This window comes from Thunnus maccoyii, chromosome 2, assembly GCF_910596095.1.
Source record: "Thunnus maccoyii chromosome 2, fThuMac1.1, whole genome shotgun sequence".
NCBI lineage: Eukaryota > Metazoa > Chordata > Actinopteri > Scombriformes > Scombridae > Thunnus > Thunnus maccoyii.
This window is the reverse complement of record NC_056534.1, coordinates 23,635,104-23,658,505: the sequence shown is the minus strand read 5'-3', so window position 1 is coordinate 23,658,505 and position 23,402 is coordinate 23,635,104. Positions and strand designations below refer to the sequence as shown.

Sequence of the window (23,402 nt, the reverse complement as noted above, 5' to 3'; positions counted from 1 at the left end):
TGTGTGTGTGTGTTCAAATACTCGAATAAGCTTAAGTTACATTCATGGTTATTTTTAATATGCCAATGGATGTGTGTGTGTGTGTGTGTGAGTGTGTGTATAAATGCATGCTTTCACGTACACATACACACAAACACACACTATGTATCTAGTGAGTGTGTATGTAGTTTGTATGGTGCATTAGTGTGTCTGTAGGTGTGTGTGTGTGTGTGTGCTGTATCAGCCAAACTAGCAGAGGTGCTATTGACATGACACACACTCCCAGCTATCCAAGTCCATACATACCAGTATCAGTAAGTATTTAGGACACAAACTGTAATGTTAATTCCGGCGGATGTCAGATAATGTGACCTAAATGTTTTGTGTTCAGATCCATGAATAGAAAGCTTTATTCTAAGAGACACATACAGTGTGTCAGGATGTGTTGATGTTACTGGACTACAGGCAGTTTGTGAGCAGATGAAAGTAAGTCAATCTGAAAGAACCACTGGCATTAAGCATATTAATAAAATACATCATGCATGTCTGAAGTGTCCGCTTTCACTTACACACACACACACTACACTCCTCCTCGCCTGCCTGTTTTCCCTTCCTTCTTTGTAAACACATGGTTTGTAACCATTATGGTTGAACTTGTGCATTGTCACAATGACAGTTAAATGGCAGGCTGTCAGATGCTGCAGCACTACTGAGTAAAAACACCTCAAACACACGCGTACACTAGACACGGAAATTGTTCCTTAATTATTTTCTGAACTCACCCAACTGGTTCCAGGTGACGCTCTGCATTATGTGGAAGGATCATCTCTTGTTATTGAAGATTACTCATCTGCTGCACTTACATTGAAAGCTCCACTGAACTTCTTTGACTCTAGATTGTTCAAATGGGCAGTGGTTGACTGTGTGGATTAAGGAAGGCCTTTGTGTGCGACTATTAATACAAGTACTAGTAGACTGCTAGTTCTTAAATGTGCTTAAAATATCAATAAGAATAATAAAAAACTCTCATTTGACCACTTCAGTGCCCACTTCCTGTTTTGTGACATCAAGCTACTCTGTTTGTGCAGCAGGGGCCCATTTCACCAAGTTTGCAACATGCAAGCTGCAACTTGCAAAATGACATCATTTCCTCTGGTGTTCATTTTCAAATGTTTAAATAATCAAAAGAAACACCATACTTGCGACTTATGCATGGGCATGCAAGACGACTGCAGGACTCAAATGTATCTGCTATCTGTGAGTATTTGTTAAACGGGGCACTGGCCCCATTTGTGACCTGCGTGTTAGCAGTGCTCTCGAACCTCTTCAGTGAAACGGGCCCCAGATTTCCCAGTGGCAAACACACACACACACACACACACACACATTGTCAAATGAAATGCTACAGGCTGTCAGTTTAAAATTGTTTATAGCAATCACACTAATGTCTCAAATTTTAAACCCTGAAAATTTCTTAATGTTAATATATAATCTGCTGGTCTTCATGTAAACATAACAACCTGATAAAAACACAGGTGCAGTGTGCAGATGCCAAATATGTTGACAGGTGGCTGTGCAGAGGCTTCTCCTACGCTGAGCCTTTCTAGAGAACGAGGAGCAGCTGCACCTCACTATTATAAACTGAAATAACGCGGATGGCGGTTGACCTGTCCTTGATAAGCTTTGTATGCATGTGTCATATGCAAATGCGCGCGAGAGAAAGAAAATGCGTAGGAGAATGAACAAGCACTTGAGCGTGAGGGTGTGTGGATGTGTAGAAAAAATCCCTCTCTTACCCAGCTCGTCTCGGAGGTTTGCCAGTTCCAGTGACAACTCCTTCTTCTGCTTTAAGGTCTCCTCGCGCTAGAAAGAGAGAAGAAGAGACTCTATTCAGAATCAGACGAGCAGATTGATAAATGCACACTGAGGCTGTATTCAAAATCATTCACCCTAACCCTAACCCTTAACCCATTCACTAACACTAACCACTAACCCATTCACTAACCCTAACCCATTCACTAACCTTAACCACTAACCCATTCACTAATCCTAACCCTAACCCTTAACCCATTCACTAACACTAACCCCCCCCCCCCCCGTTCAATGGTGGTTACTTCTCAGTTAGTGACCAGGAACATGTTTGGACAACACTACAAAATGGCAAAGACATACATAATGACAATATATAAAGGATGATTTTCAGATACACCCAGAGACATTTGTCATTCTGTGTTTCAAAGTTTGTACCGATCACATATAGGTGGTTGCGATCACTGGCTTTATAGTTAACTGCAAGGAAGTTTTGTAAAGGTCAGCTGAAGCAAGGTTGTGACCATGATTGCAATAATACAGAGAGAGGAGACAGTACTTTCCTACATTTTAGAGTAAGCTTGTTAATATAGGGTGACAGGATAGGGTCTTATACTGCTCACAACAGCAACTGTGACTGAAAAATCTCCACATGACGATAAAACTTGAAAAACTCCACTGTAATTGTAAATGTATAATTTTTATATACACACACACATATAACTTTTATTTTTTGTCACATATAATTTTTCAATCATGTATACATTTATAACCAGACACAAGCCTCTTCTATATTTTCTATTAATTTCACTCTCTACCACACACATAGATTACAAAGCTGCCTACACCAGACTCACACACCTACACAACTGTAAACACGTGGACTAGCACACACTTCAACTTGAGCGTACCAAAGTGCACTGCTGCGCTCCAAAACACAACATTATGCTCCTATAGTTCCCCGTCTGAATGAATTACTGCATAACATTTACTCTTTCTAACACGTCTACACTCAAGAAAACATGCATAAGTGACAGTAGTTTAACAGCAGAAGTAGTGGAATTTACAATGGAAACCGCATGCCTGTGCTCCTGCCTTCTTGCTTTCAAAGACACACACACACACACACACACACACACACACACACACACACACAGAGCCATAAAGTCCATCTGTTGTCTGAGGGGTCAGTTAAGTGAAAGAGCAGATAGAGACGAGAGACAACAATGAGAATGAGTAGCACAAAGACAGCTTGTGAAAATGAGCGAATGTTTCTAGCAGTGAAAACTAACTGCAGATATATGAGAGATTATTGGAGTTGTAGAAAGATGTCGGTGAGAAAAATAAATAAGTCAGTCAAAATGAAAGAGTTCAGGCCCGCTGTGGCCTTGGTGAACTATTTCATAACTTAAAAGGTTTGGACTGAAAAAAATCAGCGGTTAATACAATGAGTGTGTCAAACTAAATGGAAAATACATTCCGCTAAATTCCTGTAAAGTGACCCGTTTGTAAAATTCCTTCCTTAATCCCCGACTTCTCCGGAGAGTTGATCAGAGTTCCCTGACAGAAAGACCAACAGCAGTGAAGAGAAAGAAAAGAGCGGCACATGTAAAGACAGAAACATCTACAGCAGTGAACACACACACACACACACACACACACACACACACACACACACACACCTTGCGTTTCTTCTTGCGGCGATGAGGGGGGGCCTTATGATGGACTTTGCTGGCTTTGCTGGCTTTGCTGGCTTTGCTGGCTGTGGAGCCCATGTCGCGGTGAACGAAGACACACTCATACGCACACAAACACACTCTCACACTCTCTCTCACACACACACACACACACACACACTTCAAAATGTGCTTTTCCCTTGTTTTTTTTTCAGTCCTTCCTCTCCCTCATTCTCTCGCTCTAACACCAGTGGACGACACAAACTGCAAAAAAACTCCTCCTGAATGAGACGCGCTCTCTCTCTCTCTCTCTCTCCCCCTCTCTCTCTCTCTCTCTCTCTGTGTGTGTGTGTAACTGATGGCTCACTCGGCCACTTACACTCCTCCCACTCTCTACCTGTTAACCACAGAGTTCCCTGTCCTCCCTCCTCCCTCCATCTGTTTCTCCTCCTCCTGCCTGGATACTGTAAGATGGAGGAATGTGAGTTATTCCTGCACCTCCTTCCTCTCTTTATATCTTTATTCTTATCTGTCATTTACACACAACACACACGCCTCTCTTGTCTTTACGCATATCTTTTCTAACTTTCTACTTCTATGTGTGTTTATGATGTTTAAGTTTACACAGGCTGTTCTTTTCCAATATGCACAAGCTGAAATTTCACAGTGCAGAAAAGAGCAAAAGCTGGAACATATTTCTTAAATTCAGGGTAGTATTTGTCTCTCTTGTTCTTTTTTTTTTCATGTTCTCAAAGTACGCCACAAAATTACCAACACTCAAAAAGAGGATTTGTCTTTTTCTTTTTTACCATAACTCTCAGTATGTCCAGTTTGGTTTCAAAATAAAAGCTACTAAACTTAACAGACAGAAATGGAAATTAAAAGAAAACTTCCATTCATAAAAATACAAGCTATTAAATTAAAAAAGACACTTCCAGCTTTGAGGGGAACTTTTTTTTAATTACACCCCCTTTTTGCTGCCATTTATAGTCACCGAGATCTGAAACACTCACAAAGTGCACAAAATAGACAGAGAAGTTGTATTTAATGTCATACTAGTATGGGTGGAGTATCCTGATAACCCCACCCACCCAAACTAAAGCCCCAACCCCTTTCACTACACCAAACAGCCCCCCCCTCCCGCCCCACAGCCTGGCCTCAGGGGAAGGTAGCTCAGCGTCAAGTGTTCAGTTTATATTCAGCAGTCACCTATTCAAGTGTGGAGAACAGATTAGATAGCGCTGGTATTCAAGCTTGAGATAAAGTGCACATTATCTCAGACACACAAATCACAGAGTTCCAGGACTGCTGCATTCCTCCACCACCTCCCTCTCCTCTGTCCATCACTCCCTTTCTCCCCTCCACCTTCCACCAGGCTGTCCATCTAATCAATAACCCAGTCAGGAGGGCTGCTGCACTGTAAACCTCTGACAGCTCTCCCCATGTCCCACTTTCACAATACTCTGCTGGAAAACTGCCACGGAAATGGAGCATTTATCCTAATACACAAAACCATTCTAATCAGGGGCTGATTCAAAAAGCTTAACCTGAAAGTTATGCAACAGTTACACACACACACACTCACTCACTCATGTACGTGTGCAGGGTTGTTACTGCTGATAACAGGTTATTCTACAGATAATGAGCTACTTTCTCTCAGAGAGAGACATGCGGGCAGATAACAGCTGTCCTCTGCTTCTCACACACTCACTGAAGACAAGTGTGTGTGTGTGTGTATGCCTGAGGTCGAGTACATTTTATTACCTTGAAAAAAAGAATATAACATAAGTCACTTGTTAGTGTTGTTTGCATGTTGTATGTAATCAGTGAAGGGTCACCTTGACCCTGTTTACACTTGGTCTCTTTTGTAGTGTAAATGCTAATGCATTCTGATGCATCCCTGACAAGGACGTAAGGAAAATACATCATCAATGCAGGATGACAATTTGGTGACGCCAACACCAAATGACTTTGTCCTGCCAATATCAACAGTTGGAATAGTCTGTACATGCATATAAGTTATTGAAACATTTCTGCTTTCTTAGCTAGCCCCTGCAAAACAGATCTGGCGCTTATCTGGTGACAAGCGGGGCCCTTTGACCTTCTAGCGGAAGTGATATAGGTAAGAGTAAGAAGATGAAAGTTCAAAGTGACAGCAGATATGTTCAAAGTGTAAGGTTCATACATATGTAAAACAGTGGAAAGGGTTTTGCAGAGGCCTACTGAATGTGAGCCCAGCTGACTGATGGATATTGAGGCAGAACCAGAGAGAGTATTTATCTGCAAACATTTTTTTATTTCACATGGCATTATGCTCTGCAAACATAAAATCACTAGCCCCAGTAGTCAAACAGCAAATATTTACAGAGCAGCCTATCCATGTCCGGGACTCTGTGATTAACACATCCTGGTCCCTGGCTGAGCCAATCAGCAGCCTTCAACCTGTGATGAAGCAGCCCAATACAGTATAAACTGACTTCAGCCATGTTTAACCCCCTAACAAAACTGTACAAGGTCTTCTGGAGGTGACGACATTTTATTGGAATTATTTACTCTTTAAATTAATAATAATTTTCACTCAGACCCAACATCCCCTGAGGAGTTTCTTAATGTGTTTATGGCATACCAAAGGAAAGAGTGTGTTTATACCAGGAAGGAATAGGAGTGTTTTATTCAAAAACATTCAACTTATACCTTGAAAAAACAATAGAAGTGTCGGGGCTACAGAGCTGCTGAGCCTGACTGAAGTCAGTCACACATGAAAGAGCTTGTTGAGGAAACCTCTCGAGATGTGTGCTACAGACACATACTACATACATCTTAATAGGGTAACATCAGCTGTTGTAAACAACCCCATCACAGCTGACAACAGGCACTAATGCTAGGTAGAGCTAACCACAATCACATAGCTATTACACACAACACACACAACACTCTCAAATTAAGAGCAACCTCTCTCTCACACACACACACACACACACACACACACTCACAGATCTGTCAGCACATCAGTGCCAGCAGCAGGATGTTTCCATGGCATCATGTGTTGTTGTTGTTAATAGCAACTGGGTGTGGACTCAGACAAGCCTCTCCCTGCTGTCTCGATGCTTCCTACTAAAAACAGCCATTACTCTACTCCTCCTCTACAAGCATCTCAACCAGCACCTTAAATAGCAACACTGCCATATCACCAACAACTGCTGACTGATGCTTTAATTATAGGCTGCGGGTGCTTTGCTCTAATTTGCCGAAGGGGAAGGAAGGTGTGCAGATAACCGATCGTTTCCCCTAATTTACCTCCTTAAAGCTGCGCTAGACCATACTGTATTTACATGTACAAACACGTCCATCCTATCTGCCTTTAAAGTGGCGTGGTGCCCCAGCAGAAGAAAGGGACCCATCCCCATCAACTGAAACACAGCCTATTACCACAAACAGTATTATTATTTGTGGGGGGATCGCTCAGTAACAGGAGGTATGGGTTAGAAGAGGCTACATCCAAAATGTTCACACCAAGTTTGATACAGCCACACCAGACAGAAAGAGACACCATATTCTATGCAGGATTTCTGGTAAGGCTGTTGCGACCACAGACGTCCTATGAGAATTTACTGTGTGTAAACTATGGCTAAGCATATATGAAGCCATTTGACTTGTGTTGAAGTCGTGTATAATATGGTAGATTTTATTTCAAAATTCAAAACATGAGAAGAATCCTCTCAATTAACATGAGCAAACTTTTAGCTCCCTAAGTAGGCTTAGAAACCAATGTTAGCTTCTGCTGGATCTGCTGAATGTTTGGTTGTGGCACTCGAATCCCAAAATTTCCTCCCAGTTAACTTTTGATATTTTGAAGGTCAACAAAGGTCACAGTTGAAATTCAAAGCAATACACAAGCATTGATATTGAGATTTAGGAAATCAGAGAATATATCTGTGTGCACACCAGATACAGCAGAGCTAGCTAACAAGCTAACTGCAAACTGCTGTTCACATGAAGTCACTGTTACACCATTATATTTGTCCTGACCTTATTGGTTCGTTTCATTTAAAAAGGAATCACTGCCTGGTCACATTTGCATTGTGGTCAGTATGCAAACCTAGCAGTGTGGGCTGATTCATGCATGACCTGTCTTGCAGCCAAACAGTATTTACTGTACTTCAAGCTTCTCAACCCTAAATAATGAAACAATATCACCGACAGCAGTACTGGACAATTACCATATTCATTTTTCAAACAGCTAAATAGTGTGCTCTTTGCCTGCATTTTAGTATAATTTTTCAGTTTGGTAACCATAGAAAAAACTGAAGTACCTCAGTGAAGAGATGTTGGATGACTGTAGCCAGAGCCTCCACTCTCTTATTCCCCTGGACAAGCAGCTTCCTCAGCTGGTTGATGGCCTGGTTCTTCTTCTCTGCCTGCTCTTTGCTCTGGTTCTGTTTAGCCGTGAGTGTCCCGTCTGCAACGACAGCTCCGACCACGCCAGGCTTGGATGCGCTCTGTAGTCGGGATGCTGTTTTGGGGCTGGACCGTGACCCGGTTCTTGCTTTGAACCCGAGCCCAGAGGCTCCAGTGGTGCCTGCCCCATTGTTGGCGGTATCAACAGCAGGCACTGGGAGAACTGATGTCGCTGGTGCATTTGCATTTACAACATCCGGTACCTAGCAGGAAATAACACCACATACATTCACTATGCAGACGCTTTTCAAAAGATTTGAATTTTGGGTTTAACTGTCAGTATAAAATATTCTAAGCTATGCAGGTCAACACACCGGCAGTCAGAAAGGAAGAGTGGAGAGTCTGTTCAGTAATGATAAGGAGACAGTAAACACTGATGTTGTGTCTTACCCATGATGGAGCTGAATTAGCATCTTAAAGCTAAAAAACTAAAAGAAGAGGACATACCAGGTCTGGTGGAGGTTGCTGCTGGTTCTGGTTGTTTCCTCCTGCAGGTGCTGATAGCTGTGAGCTGCTGTTGCAGTTTGTGGATCTTGCCGGTGCCTCCCGGGGCTTGTTTTTGTCCACTGCAAGAGAACAGCGTCCACTTAGTGTGTGGGTAGCGGGTACAACATTCAACATGGTGTCCACACACTCCCCACACACAAAAAATACACTCATCCCATTAACAAATTGTAAAGTACACACAACAGCAGGGTCACGACATGAAACTACACTTGTTCATCCTCTGAATAAAATAACAAACAGAAGCAATGTGAGTAAAAAGAAGAAACAAAAGAAAGGATGTGAACATAAACACACACAGTATCAGTCAGTTTGGGGTCTGGGCTCAACCATCACAACATCCAAAACACAGAAAACACACACACATACACACTCGCTCTCATCTGGTAAATGAGAATACGCCCTACTGACTGTTCTATGCTGAGACAGATGCATCATGGGATTTCTGTGGTAATGATGGCCAGTCTGTGTGTGTGTGTGTGTGTGTGTGTGTGTGTGTGTGTGTGTGTGTGATGGGTCCTTGGTGTGCATTAAGGAGTGCATTACCAGAGACAGAGCAATTAGAGAGAGAGAGAGAGAGAAAGTGAGCGAGACAGAGAACACACATCCTCTGCTTCACTGTTGTTTCTTCCAGTTCGTCTTTCCCTGCAGTCCATCTCATTACACTGCATCTCTCTCTCCCTCCCTCTCTCTCTCTCTCTACACTACCTTTCCCTCCATTCTTACATCTTTTATATGTTGGCTCCACAGGCTCCAGAGTGGTTCCCTGACTAGAAATAAAGCTCACTGTACTTCATAAATATTCGTAAATAAACCTTAACACAGTCATCAGCACCACTACCACCACTGTCACTTATCACAGATTTGACTGATGTCACTGACTGAAAATCAACAAAAATCACATCTCAGTTCATTTGGAGCTCCAAGGACATCTGACAGGCTCTGCTCAACCACTGACAGTGGGGCCTCCAGACAAAAAGTGAGGTGCAAAAAGCCTGTAAATAATTCAGAATTAACAATGGATTTTTGTATGAAGTCGAACAGTTTTTGCAGGTTGTGCAGAAGTGCAGTCACTGGACAAGTAAAGCAGTGCAGCCTGCAGGACCATGAGTGCTGTGTTGTCATCTGCAATATGATGCTTTGAAGATGCAGATTATTTCTGAGGGATCGCTCTAATGAGTTGAAATTCTCATTCTCTAATTTTACTTTCATCAAGAGTCAAATTCAGTCTGTCTCAAACCAGAAGCTCATCTATGGCATGTGAGATTTCATCACAATGCACAGCACTGGAGAGGGTCAGGTCACGATCGGTCCTCATTCATACCATTTGAAAACCTCATCCAAATTGTAATTCACATTTCCTGAACTGGAACTGTAGCTAGCGCTAATGCTCAGACCTGCTCAACAAGGGTTAAGCAGTGGCTTCCTCACAGATACTGCCACCTACTGGCAGACACCAAGCAGAACATGCTGCTTTATATCAGCCTGTTGATCAACCATAGTGAAGAACAAGAAAGGACGAAAATAATTAAAATGGATCGGACCGCTGTGCACCTCAGTGTGAGAGGAGAAAATCATTAGTGCGCACTGACATTTGAGCAACAGCTGAATTGAATGCTGTCAAACACTGACTCACTTTAATCAATGAGTCATCCTCAGAAGCATCTAATGACAGAAGCAAACACCCTGATCGCTCCACGGTACAACCTGCTGCTGCTGTCAGTCCCACACTGAAGGGCCGCAGGAGACAAGACGCTTCCTCAGAGTGTTTGTACAAAATGCTTCATCAGTTCAGTTTGAAAACAACCCCCTGGTTTGCTGGATCAGCTACTGATTCATCACTTAAACAGCGCGCTAGGTTCAGTTTATCCTGATGGATATTCAGATCTGACATGACATGACATGACACTTGGCCAAAAGTCACTTGACACCTGGATAGAAACATAGACCTAACTTGAGTTCACACAAATCTCATCCAGGCTCATTAAGATAATCTGTAAACAGACTCCAGTATGACCAGTTATGAACACTGATATGTGACAATGATTACAGCAAGTTGGTGAGCGTGAGAGATATAACACACTGTCACTGTATTTCCTCCTCTAATTAAAGAAATTAAAAAACTGACGGTGTACACGTGTGCACACACACACACACAGAGCTATGCTTTCATGTTCATTTTGCGCTTGCATTCCTTGTGTCTTCAATTAAAAGTTGCAGAAAAAAAGGAAGCTGAATGAAATTAATTTAATGTCCATTCTACACTTCAAGCTAAATTACTGTTAAGGAGAAACATGTGTGTCAACCAATGCAAATTCCATTTTTAAGCATGGGAATTAGCTGTTGAGGACACTCAGGGAGGCTACATGTTCACTTCAACCAAGATGATAAAAATGTAATTTCCCATTTGATTTGTATTCTATTTCAAAACTCAATTCTGTTAAATAACTGCGAGGGAGTTGCTGCTGCTAATTGACAGCAACCAGCAACACATCTCATCTGGAGTGTTTGTCTGGTGTTGAAAATGTGCAGGTAAAATAACAGCTTGTTGTTGTTGTTGTTGCTCATGGTCTGTTTGAGTGTTGGGTGATGCAGGTGTGTACCTGGAGTCTGCCAGGCAGTCATGCAGAGCTGCTGAGCCCAGACTGAGAGAGAAACAAGACTGTTAGCATGCACGTCACGTTAGAGGAGTAAAGGAGAGAGTCTCCTTCAGTACACAGTGAGATGACCTGCGTAACATATGATACCTGAAGAGACTGTATCATTGTGGGCCTCATAGTTAATGCTGGCTGTATATTCAGCAGTCCAATAATTGAATGTAGAGACCATCTGAATTAGTTTCAATTATTCATAAGAATGAAAACATTTCATATATTTCTTATTTGTTATGCAGTGTATGGCAGCTGTTTTTATTTTCAGCTCTACATCACTTATGATAAGTATCATTATTACGTCAGTCATCCTGTGTACCAATTGATCACTCAATAGGAATCCTGCTGTATACTGAATCATTGAGGGAAAACTAGTCAGGGGTTGGTTGGTTGGTTGGTTGAGTGAAGGAATAAAAGGTCATGTGGAGGAGGAGTGGGGGCTTTGACTCAAGAGGTTGAAAAAGCAAAGCGAATGAGCCGTTTCTTCATCAGAGCATCCTGAAACAGTCCACAGAGCTTCCTGAACAAGCTTCCTTCACTTTTCATGTGTGTAATAATGTAAACCACACATAGGAATAATACATGTTGTGTGATGAGGACACAGATACCAAAAATCCTGAATCTGTAAAACCTGCCTCCCAAAAGTAGAATAGGCTCTTGGCAACATCAAGGTTTAATTAGATTAAGAAGTTTTGTGGGTCCATCTTTAATAAGCCCCGTCATTAACGCAGACTCAGACAAATCCTCCGTCAACAGAGCCGGTGCAGGCCGAAAAACTGTGAGCTTACTGTACCCGCCATGTGGTGCTGGCCAAATCAAACACCGCCGCTTCAGAGACAGATTAGCGCTGGATTACTCGGTATGTGTGTTTGCAGGACAAAAAAGTGTGTCAGCCTCACAGAGAGAGCAGGAAAAACAGGGACAGCAACACATACACTCCAGGTAGTTGTGGCGATCCTAATCTCCTTAACCTGCTGCATTCAGATTACTCGAATGACAAAAATATAATCTAATCTGAAGGATCTGAAAAAGAAGATTCCAATAGAGGCTGGATTAGATTAGGTTTTGTCTGTGGAGCAGGTGATTTCAAACTGATTTACAGAGCTTAAATTGGCATCCTATAAATCAATCACAGGCATCTAGAACTACACTAAAACTGTTATAAGTAAGATGATAAAAAAACTAAATATGTAAGCATGCAGATGTTTATAAGGAGGGACAGTGTGTTTCTGTGCCCTCTAGTGGTTGGGCTCATACTAGACAAGACCATTTTAATAATCTCAAATTCATTCCAGCACACTTATTGTAATCTTTGCAGAAATCTTTTATATTATTTTGTTTGTACATTTGAAACTACACAAAGCCATACAAAAGGCTGCAGACAAACACTGTTCTGAAACTACACAACATAATCTGACAGTGACTCCAACAACAGCAGGAAGACCTGTGAATAAACATGCACTGATTTGTGGGTTTATGATGAGATGTAAGGAGAGGAGAGAGTCTTTACTGTACCAAATATGTCTAGTGATGGTGGCTGCTTGAGGAACTGTGCAACTGTGCAAGACCAAATCAAACTGACAGCAGGACTGGCAATCAAGAGTTTGTCATGATTAGATCGATAGATTTCATTGTCTCTACGCTACGAGATTCAGTTACAGATTGTTCCCACGTGTTGCCTTGGGAACAATCATGCAGAGCAGTCACTGTTCACAAGTGTGTGTCCACTATATGACCCTGTTTACATGCAAACTAGACCATCTGGTTACCTAGCAACAACCTGTGATCATTTTTGTCACCCGGTCACTCGTGTCATCCAGCATGATCACAGAGAGACAGACTGCTTGACGTTTTTACTCTCGGTGCATGCTGGTCTCAGTAGAACTGTGAGAAAACTGTTTTTCTTAGTTCCACAAAAAGATGTTGAATAGAGTAAAAACAGAAAAAGCTCAGTAGAGGCAGAGACATATAAACTGTGTGACAATAGTTCATCCAAATATATTTATGCATATTAGCATGTACTGAATTTTTAAAAAGCTGCACTATATTATCTGCATAATATATGCAATCTGCATTTTTGACCACCTTGGAATGGAAAACATTACCAGAATCCAAACAACACTATTCACTAACTAACACTGTTGGAGAAACAACTAATTAGCATTTTATTTTTGGCAACATTTCAAAGGTTTGCTTCAAATTGACTTGGCAGTTGGATAGAAATGCAGCCAATGGCTCTGCATGACCTTATGTATGGGTAACACTGCTGTGGAGAATATCTAACCAGTCAGGCTGGGATTGTAAGGCTACAACCAAACTCTGGATGGTTATCATCATATAGGTGAGCCAAACCACTTCAGTGGCAAGACATCCCACTGAGAAAAACTGAAGTATATTTAAAATTCACAAACCACATGCTGAGTAAAAAAAAAAGGACTGAAATAGAAATTCTGTATGAAAATGATACCCTGCTCCTCATTAAAGAGGTTCAACAACCACAGTGACATTAATGCACAGATAATTTAAACCACTTCAACCGCTGGCTGTTTTTGAGTGAAACATAAAGCATTTTTGGTCCCAGAGGCAGACACTGTGTTAAACAACTGTTACTCATTTTATATGAGGTTTCTAGATCAAATGCAGCTCCAGATGTGGACGAAAAAGATAAACTGCACATTATTGCCCCTGATATTCTTCAAAGAGAACATCTCTACCTAGTTTTACAATTAGAGAACATTGCAGCTGAAATCTACTGTAGACCTCTGCTGAGCCTGGAAAATATTCCAGTCCAGCAGATACATCCTCTAATGCCCTCATCTGCCACCACATTAGGAAAAAAAAAGCAACCTCCACATCAGATTAAAGCTTGCACGATTGGACAGCCTTAGCTGAACCACTGTGCAGTGTGCACACGTGTCTCTGCAGAGTGTGTGCGCACACGCACATGTGGTGACTAAAGCCTGCTCTAACCTACATTTGAGGGCGATGGCAGGCAGCAGCGGGGAAGTGGGTCTGTGGAGCTCAGACTGAGAAAACATACTGCAGCCAAACACGTGCTGCTGGGATCAGATGGGCTGGTAAGAATACACACAGCGCAACTCAGAAAGAAACAGCGTGATGGTGATGCGGTTGAGCAGGAATATTTACCAAAGAACAGGGAAGAACATGTTCTTATGAGCAAAAACTTCAAATTAGAAAATACTGGCTGCAGAACATGAGCTGATTAGTAGATAATTTGCTGCCGAGCATGAAAAAACATGCAGACAATTTTCCAGCAGAGAGTAAATGGATCAAGACGATTTGCCAAGATGATGAAGGAATTAGTCTGCAATTTAGCCAAGACACATGAAAGAAATTTATGTGTCAGAGTAAGCCTAGTGGCCTAATGATACTGGCAAACATACAAGTCAAAACCATGTGAAGCTGATGAAGTTAAACTGGGCAAATCTGCCATTAGCTTCTTTGCTCCCTGTGAACAAAGCAAAAATGCATAAATGTTCAACTCTCTGGTGTCTTTGGAGGATTATCTAATCTCTGCCCATTTACAGCTGCTCCTCTTTTAATCAATTTCATATGCACATCCCACATGTGATTACTTTGTATTCTGTATTTTCACTAAACAGAATTCTGATTAGAAACGCCTGGCAGTGGATCATGTTTTTGACTCTGACATGACCACGTGCACGCTTTAAAAAAAAAAAGAGCAGCTTTATTGATTTAGTCAGATATTTTGCTTGCTCTAGTTGACTTACCACTGCCTTATTTTCTGTTCAGCTGAGATTACAGCAGAGATCTAAAACAGTCAAAGCAATGCTAACACTGAGCACTGTTGTGTCTTGTTAGCTTGGCAGTCTAAGTTCAATGACAGTTGTTCACAATGACATCCTCTCTGTCTCACTGATTTTTCTTATCACATAGCACTAATGCCACAAACAACTGTTCACAGGATGCTCTGCAGCTCCTTTTTTTTACATTATAACAGAAGAAACACCATTAACAGTGAGTAAAGATTCTCTGCCATGTTAGTCAGAAGACACAAGCCTTCCACAAATAGAGAGCACCCTTTTAATGGTTGAATAAGTAAAAGCCAGATGCGTCCTTGGCTATTTCTGGTTTGTGTATGTGTGTGTGAGTCACGTGGTTGGTGCCCCTCTAGGCGTGGGTATCGCAGCTAAAAGGAGCCGGTAGTCATGGCTATTCATCACGCCACTGCTGAAGCACTCGTGCAGAAAGCTTCCACACACACACACGCACGCACAGACTCATGTGCACACACACACACTAGTGTTAAGATATCTGACGGCCCTATTGTAACCCTATACATCCATGGCGGCTGTGGTAGCCGGCGTACACAACACTGAAAGCCCCACAGCGGAGGAGAGACGGAGGCAACAATGGCTGCCAACGCCATGCGGGAAACAGAAGGAGTTGAGGGAGGAGGGGGGGGGGAGAGGGTGAAGTGGCCTTTGAGGCTGATCTGGAGTCAGGTTTGGTATCCCATGACTAGAGATTAAACAAAAAAAAAAAGGCTGATCGCTACACAATAATCAAAGGCAACTTCACCCGTCAGACAAGCGGAAAAAGAGGTAGACGGAGCATAAAGGAAGAAGTAATATGGAAAAAGGTGATTGGCAGACAATATACATAAAATAAATGTTTTATTATGGTAAGGCAGCTGGGTGTTTTTTGGGTATACCTGCTAATGATGCTACATTAGCTTCAAGACATTTGAAAATCATTTAGTACGGGAAGCTAATGAAGGGGAAGTAGCAAACATTATGCTAGTCTTCAACTAGTAAACATTATGCTAGCTGAAGACTAGCAAAGCACTCTAGCTGCTTTGCTAGGGTGTGGTAGCATCCCATTTAAACCCAACCCCGCCATGTGTATCTACGGTGGATGAAAGAAAAAGGTGCTGGATATCAGTTTCAGGCCTGAAACTCCATAACAGCACATGGCAAAGAGGAGGGGGGGTGATGAGAAATGGATGGACAGATGGATGGATGGATGAGCAGGTTAGTGTAGAAGTGTGAAAAAATCAGAACTTTTTTCTGATTTCTAAAAGGGGTCACAGATGGTTTGGAGGTTCATGACACACTGCAGTGATCAATGAATTGCTGGATGGTGAGATGATGGGCCAACATGGAGGACAGCGGCGTCTCAAAACCTGCGTGGAAGACCACAGTGTTCTTCCTGCATCCCGACAGCAGCTGAAGATTTCGGAAAAGTCCTTTGGCCGTCAGCTTCACATGGAAGTTGGACAGCGATAATCTGGGAGACCATAACATCCTCTCTGCTTGTCCGCCAGTACTGACAATGTTCTTCAGTGGACGAAAAAGTCTTTGCTGTAAGACTTGGTTTCGGTCTGGTGTTTTGAGTCTGGATTGTCTTTTTGTGTAAGAGATCGAGTACGACTTTCAGCACTTTGTCTGCTCTTCTGGACTCTCAAAAAGTCCTCAGCTGCTGGAAATATTAACCTGGATCTTTCTGGTGTTGCCAGTTCCCGATGTTGCACGTCTCTCCAGCGTACTGTTGTCACCTGTTTCAGGAAATTATTTCTTTTTGTTACTATAAAGCTGTTTCCAATGTATTGATGTCCACAGGATCTCCCAGTGTAATTTTGTACTTGAATAGGATGAGATGCACGTCAAAATCTTCCTCTTTTCTTCTTTAAGTCCAGAAATGAGTGAAAATTATTCCACAGGAGAAAGAAAGAAAAGAGCTAGAGATTGTTACTGCCATGTGGAGGTCCGGAAAAAGAATCAGATTTTGAATTTAAAGTGTAAACCTTTGACTTGGTACAAAAGAAAACAGAAGCATTAAAAAACCAAGAGTGAAAAAAAAGGGGGATTCCGTTAAGCTGCTAGTTCTCCATCGATTCAGAGCCGCAGAGTCGCCACGGCAAAAACAAAAAAAAAAAATCAAACAAACAGGAGAAATTGTTGCTGTAGCCCAGCCAATAAAAGAAGAAGAGAAAATGGCGCCAAAAAGCTGTGTGCTTCACTGTCGTCCAGGTGGTAGTGAATCATCCGGCGATAAAAGATGGAGAGAGAGAACGAGAAGGAATGAGAGAGGTAGTACTCGTGTGTGTGTGTGAGGGAGGGAGGGAGGAGAGAAAATCCTCAACGCTGCTGATGATTAGTAGTCCGTCTCTGCTGTTACACGCAAAACACACACTGATCTGTCCCACTGACACACACCACAAAGGTGTGTGTGTGTGTACTGTCACAGAAATGTGGCTCACAACACACACAAATACGCTTGATGGCTGGACAAAGACAAGCATCTACACACTCCCTCTATTTTACTGCTGTTTCTAAAGCTCTGTGAACCCAGCACACACACACACACACACACACACACACATACACAGAGAGGGAGGGATGCTGCAGGGGAGGAGGGGGAGGGGGAGTGGGTGGGATTTGAATAATCTCTCCACCGCTCGCTCACTCTTTTCCTCCCCTCCTTGCTTCCTCGCTCGCTCCCTCCATCATTATTTTCTCTGGTCTCTCGCCCTCTCTAGGTTTCCGTTTGAATGAGAGAGCAACAGAGATGATACATGTCAAGGTTAGATGTGATGAAAGGACCACGATGAAACAGAAACGCTGGAGAGACCAAGAAGGTGGGAGGAGCCCCTGCCTCTCTCTCTCTCTCACTCACACACACACACACACACACACACACACACACACACACACACACACACAAACACACATCTTCTCTCTTCATCTCTCAGTGGCAGGTGCCATATTAAGGCTATTCATGAAAAACCCAGACGCCTCGTGAAAAGACGCCTTTGTTTTACACCAACACACTTGCACTACACATGCAGCTCAGCTGTTTATTCACATTGAAAATTTAGTGGGGTTTTCAAAATGACAGTTATAAGCTGAAAGTCGAGGATAAAGTTTATAATCGCCTTATAATGCTTTCAGATTGTTTTTGTTTGTTTTTGGACTGTCATTTGTCTTTTACTCTCCATATTTGCTGTAAATTAACAGGTAGTTACTTTTTTTTGCCCTTCACAACACTAACTTTATTGGGTCAACCTAGTTAAAACTAATGCCAGCTCTGAAATAAATACTCCTACATTTATGAAATGTTTTTGCAGAAATTACTTTCAACAAAAGAGAGATGCTGATTCAACTTATGCTGATTTTGGAGACTATAGTTTGCGGTGCTATTGAATTGTATTGCATACACTAAGAGGTTTCTAATATTTTGCCCACCCTATTTATATCAGGGTATATGAGGGTAGATAAAATATTAGAAACACCTCTCAGTATAACAATACAATTGAACACGAACTTCAGCATCAGAAATGACCATGAAGGATATAATGATCAGTATTTGCAGGAACTGTTTCAGAGGTGTTATTTCTAACTTCATGAAGGCAGGATATTCAGGGCTGTTTTATTAGACTGTATTAGTTTTAGCTACATGGACCTAAAACTGGCAACTGAGTGTATATTGAATTTGTTACCAAGGATAGCCTGAAACAATCTGGTATGCATGAAAACAATAAATCATACGAGTTACATTACTCTTAAAAGGTGCAGTTTGTAGTGTGTAGGAGAACCTACGGTGGCCATGAAGCTTGTGAGAAACATGAAAGGCCCTCTCTAGAGTCAGTGTTTGATTTGTCTGTTCTGGGCTACTGTAGAAACATGGTGGTGCGACATAGCAGGCTCCGCCCCCTATGTAGATATAAAGTGCTCATTCTAAGCTAACGAAAACACAACGATTCTTATTTTCACAGGATTATACACTAATTAAAACATACTTATAAATATTATATTCCATTTCTGCCGAGTCCATTCCGGTAGATGCCACTAAATTCTACACACTGCACCTTTAAGAGGAGAAAGCCTAACTTACAAAAAGTCTAAGTGGCCACTTGATGCAGTATGAAGAGCAGTAGAGTAACACTTGCCAAGAGCTTCCTCAATGTTCTTCTTCCAACAGACATTTAAAGTAGCAGCTTGTTTTCAGAGAATGTTTTCTGAAGATCTGCAAGAGAACTGCAATGATCGAAATGGAAATAAACTTAACTGACTATGTTATTATCACCTGGGTATCCACAGATCTTATTCAAATACACTATGACACAATGAATTTCCATATTTGATATTGAGACTCTAAACAACATGTGCTTATTTCAAACTTGGCTCAGTAAAACCATCACATCATTATTGGATTACTATCACATGGTGTACTTTCCAGAAACAAGGTGGTCACTCAGACAAGACAGTTGGTCACTTACAGCTGCAGCTTGTAGCTTTGCACACTGGCAGCCCCACATGGCAGCAAGAGGTAAATGTAGCGCGGAGCCAGTAATCTTGTTTAGTTTGACTCGACTGGTGGGTATGACACGCTTTTCTTTACTGCAGCTCTACTCTGTGATTGAAGTTGATAAGATGGTTGCATTTTTACACTAAAATCTTGCCTGCAGCAGCTTTAATTGGCTTAAATCTCACCCTGTACAGTGCATACAATACAAGAGAAAGAAATGACTCAACAACTTCAAATCAGACTTCAAAAATTACAAAATTACAACTCAGCCATGACACATAAATAGTCCCCTGAGAGCACAAGACATGGACAATAAAACCTGAGCGCTATGTGTGTGTGTGTGTGTGTGTGTGTGTGTGTGTGTGTGTGTAAGCCAGAATCAATAAAGTCCATGTTCAATAGAGACAAAAAGAGCTAAAGACAGCCACTGAGAGCTTTAAAAGCCCGCGCTGCTAACCACTGTCGCCTGAGGGCTGCTGTGGTGTGTGTGAATGAGAGAGAGAGAGGTGTATGAATCAAATGCATGTGTGGGGCTGCCTTCTTCTGTGTGTGTGTGTGTGTGTGTGTGTGTGTGTGTGTGTGTGGCGGTTAAGCCATCACGAGGGTGACAGCATGTCTGTGACTAGCGGCTCCCCACAGGCCACAGAGGGACTTCCAGGACCGGCCACAGAGGGGAGGCAGCCAGGCGCCCGGGCCCAGACCAGAGCCACCACATTTGGGAAGGCTGCAACCACAGGCCCCGGCTTCACAAGGCCCGCATGGAGGAAACCAGCAGTACTTACAGGCTCTATAACGACCAGCGCATTTCACACACCAACATTAAGACATCGTCTGTAATGTCACATATTTTATGTCTGCTACTTGCATTACTTGTTGAAACACTGTCTTGATATCAAATAAAATTCGCTTCTAGAGCTGCTTTAAGATTTAAAATGACACGACATCAAAAGTATGAAATGTTGAACTTGGTCATTTCCTGCACATTACTGTGGGTCAAATGTCCACTTGGGAAATTCAAACAGTAAACAAGCGTTTTCGGCACACTTAAGATTTAATCCAATTTAAGTATTGCTGAGATGCAAACCTGGTTCCACTCTAAATTCAAAGATCAAGTGTGTGTGCGTGTGTGTGTGTGTGTGTGTGTGTGTGTGTGTGTGTGTGTGTGTGACATGATCGGTAGAATAATTACAGAGACTGCAGAGGGATGATGATTATGTTTGTATAAGCTTCCAGGGTGTGAGTTGTAGTCAGTTAGTCCAAATGTGTGTTTGTGTGTGCAGAACAGTAAACATCCAGCAGTGTGGTTGAGGATTAATAGCACGATCTCAAGTGATCTCAATTTTGCTCATTCAAACTGATATACACACACACACACACACACACACACACACACAGAGATTAAAAGGTGTTAAAAAGTTGTGATGGCACAGCTAGTGACTGCTCACACCAGACTTGTCTTGCATATGGTCAACCAAATAAAAATGGTTGCTAACAAATGAGTCAGACACCGTGGTGAAACTGTTAACCCTAAAGCTTTTCAACACTTGCATGTCAAGGACATGAGTTGCCGTCTTTTCATGTGAGCTTCAGGACTGATGGTCCACAATGTGAAACTAGAACACACCCTCAAGCAAATATGTTACAATTATTTTACAGTGTTGCTTTAAAATAAACCTCTAATATCAGGCGGACTAATTACATATTTATTGCAGAATTGATCAATAAAGGTCATCTATGAGAAGACATTAGCCAGAAGATGAAGGCATCGGATTTCAAAGAGCCATATCATTTGAACCCTTATATGAGGTCACAGCCAAAGCTAGTGCTAGTGCCAAATGAACAGAGGGCAGACAGTTAACAGCAACATGTTCACATTTGGTACAGAACATAGAGCTGTTCTGTCAAAACACAGAATAACAGAAAAAATAAGTTAACAGCTAACTGGTGACCTCCTTTCAACACTTTCATGGTGCACATCAACACACACACAAAACACGCACAGTAGCTGTGATATCTGGATGTTTGCCATTGTAGCTACTGCCAAACCTCCTGGGATTAATGCGGTTTAGACACACCTGCAGCCTTTTACACACAAACATCTCTCCTTGCCAACACAAACAGGTAACAGGACTCATAAACCCTTACAAACAGCCTCTCACGCTTCCTCACCTGAGTTGTTCAGTCGACTGAGTCTCGCTGAGCCGCTTCTTTGCAAGGGATACTGGGACGCCTGCTTTATCAGCCCCTGATTGGCAGCAGAAGTTGTCTTTGCTGCTGTTTGATTGGCGGCTGCTGTCTTGGCTGTGATGTGGCTGGTGACCGACGGGGCCTTCAAACCTGTGGAGAGGATGCAGAAGAAGTCAAAGCCCATAGCAGACGCTTGTGTTTCCCTCACAGGGCCGGACGCTGATGCTCGAACGTTGACCTGTCGCAGTTAAGGCAGCTGGAATTGTGAAAGTAAGTCCACCTCAGTCACCCTGAGATATCAACAACTAAGATAGAAGCTGGATTACGACCAGGAAGTTGTTCTATCTTCAACCGTCTTCTTTTTGTTTTCCTTCAATCCTCACTCTTTAAATGTTAAACAGCTAACTGCTCAGCTGGAGTTATAATTTCTCTCACTCCCTCTCTGTTCTTTCTGTTCCCTGTGTAATAGGATCACATTATCCAATCCCTGACCCAGACGGGATAGACCGCTGAAACAGCTGTCTATTTGTTTGACGTTTCTCTCCTGTTGTGTGAAGAAAAGGGACTGAAGTAGTGTGTGTTACAAAGCCTTTACCTGCTGACTAGTATTTATTATAAGTAGAGAGGAAGTTGCAGAGTCGTTTGCACCTTTAACGCAGTCACACTCTCTTTCTCAGATTCAAAAATACACACATTTACTATACAAAGCATGCAAGAAAAACTACTTACAACAAATCTATTCTTAATAGTTTTCATGGATTTTTAAGTCAATCTTAACTATATATATTCATTAAAAATACAGCAAAAATGTGAAAATGGGTTTTAATTGACATTTTCTTTAGAAATATGCATCTACACTGCATCCATCCTACAAAACCATTAGTACTTGGGTTCAGCTGTTCATTTACTTGTCTTGTTGATGATGTTATTCTGCCAAATAAAAGATATTTTCTTCTTTTTCCACTTCTCCCGTTGCTTTATTGGTTATTAGTTCTGCTCGGTGTGTTTTTAAAACAAACTGCAAACTTGCGGTATCGACAACGTCGCCCCGAATGGCAGGAAGTAAAATCTGCTGACAGTTAAATGTTGAAAAAGAGAACAACAACTTTTCTCAATGGAGTAACTGAAACACACAGAGTCCTTTGATGAACATGAAACAGTCTCTGTCCCAAATAAAAAGATGAATGTACAGCCCTGACATCAAAAACCCCATCTGATTCTCACTGAACAAGTAAAAACAATCATGACTGATGAACGACCTGCTAATGAGAGTGAAACTGTGTCGCTGATTCATCTGCTAATGATCATGACAAAGAACTTTCTTCTTTCAATGCAACAACTAAGAGTGCTGATTACACTGTTCAATTATGTTGTGCATCAGACACATATTTGACTTTCATTAAACTGATCTGGTCCAGTCAGTATCACCACTCTCACATGTGACGCAGTTAATACATTTGTTTGGTATGAAAGGATTTGGGTACAGACACACTCTCACCTGTAGCCGTGGTCCTGGCTTGCAGTGACAGAGCTCTGCTCCGCATTGCAGGAGGCTTCGGAGCAGCAGTGACACCGTTGCTGTTAGCGCTAACTGCGTCACCCGGAGTACTGGTGGAGGGGGGAGCTGTGGCGCTTGAGCTGGTGAGCTTTGCCGCGCTCTGGCTGCCCGCGGGAAGAGTGATTCGGCTGGGCCGCTCGTCTGGCTTGGTCCCTGTTGGTGCTGGAGCTCCGAGAGATGATGGAGGGGCTGAAGGAGAGAAGAAACGGGAGATATTAAAACACTAAGAATCATTTGTATGAATGGTAGGACAAAAAGTGGAAGTGGAACGTTTTATGAACAGAGGAA

At 42.2% G+C, this 23,402-nt stretch overlaps 1 protein-coding gene across 7 annotated transcripts in view; it reads right to left on the bottom strand.

Moving 5' to 3' along the window:
• LOC121908717 (microtubule-associated tumor suppressor 1 homolog) overlaps positions 1–23,402 on the bottom strand; it is a 69,738-nt gene that overhangs the window by 8,361 nt on the left and 37,975 nt on the right. For 6 of the 7 annotated variants that reach the window (XM_042428986.1, XM_042428961.1, XM_042428976.1 and 3 more), the window contains 6 exons: positions 23,055–23,303; positions 21,539–21,706; positions 11,030–11,071; positions 8,370–8,488; positions 7,778–8,125; positions 1,776–1,842 (listed from right to left, as the gene is read on the bottom strand). In XM_042428986.1, coding sequence (XP_042284920.1) covers positions 1,776–1,842; positions 7,778–8,125; positions 8,370–8,488; positions 11,030–11,071; positions 21,539–21,706; positions 23,055–23,303 — 993 coding nt within the window. The remainder of the gene's footprint in view (positions 1–1,775; positions 1,843–7,777; positions 8,126–8,369; positions 8,489–11,029; positions 11,072–21,538; positions 21,707–23,054; positions 23,304–23,402) is intronic. The other variant, XM_042429010.1, reaches the window with a different exon arrangement.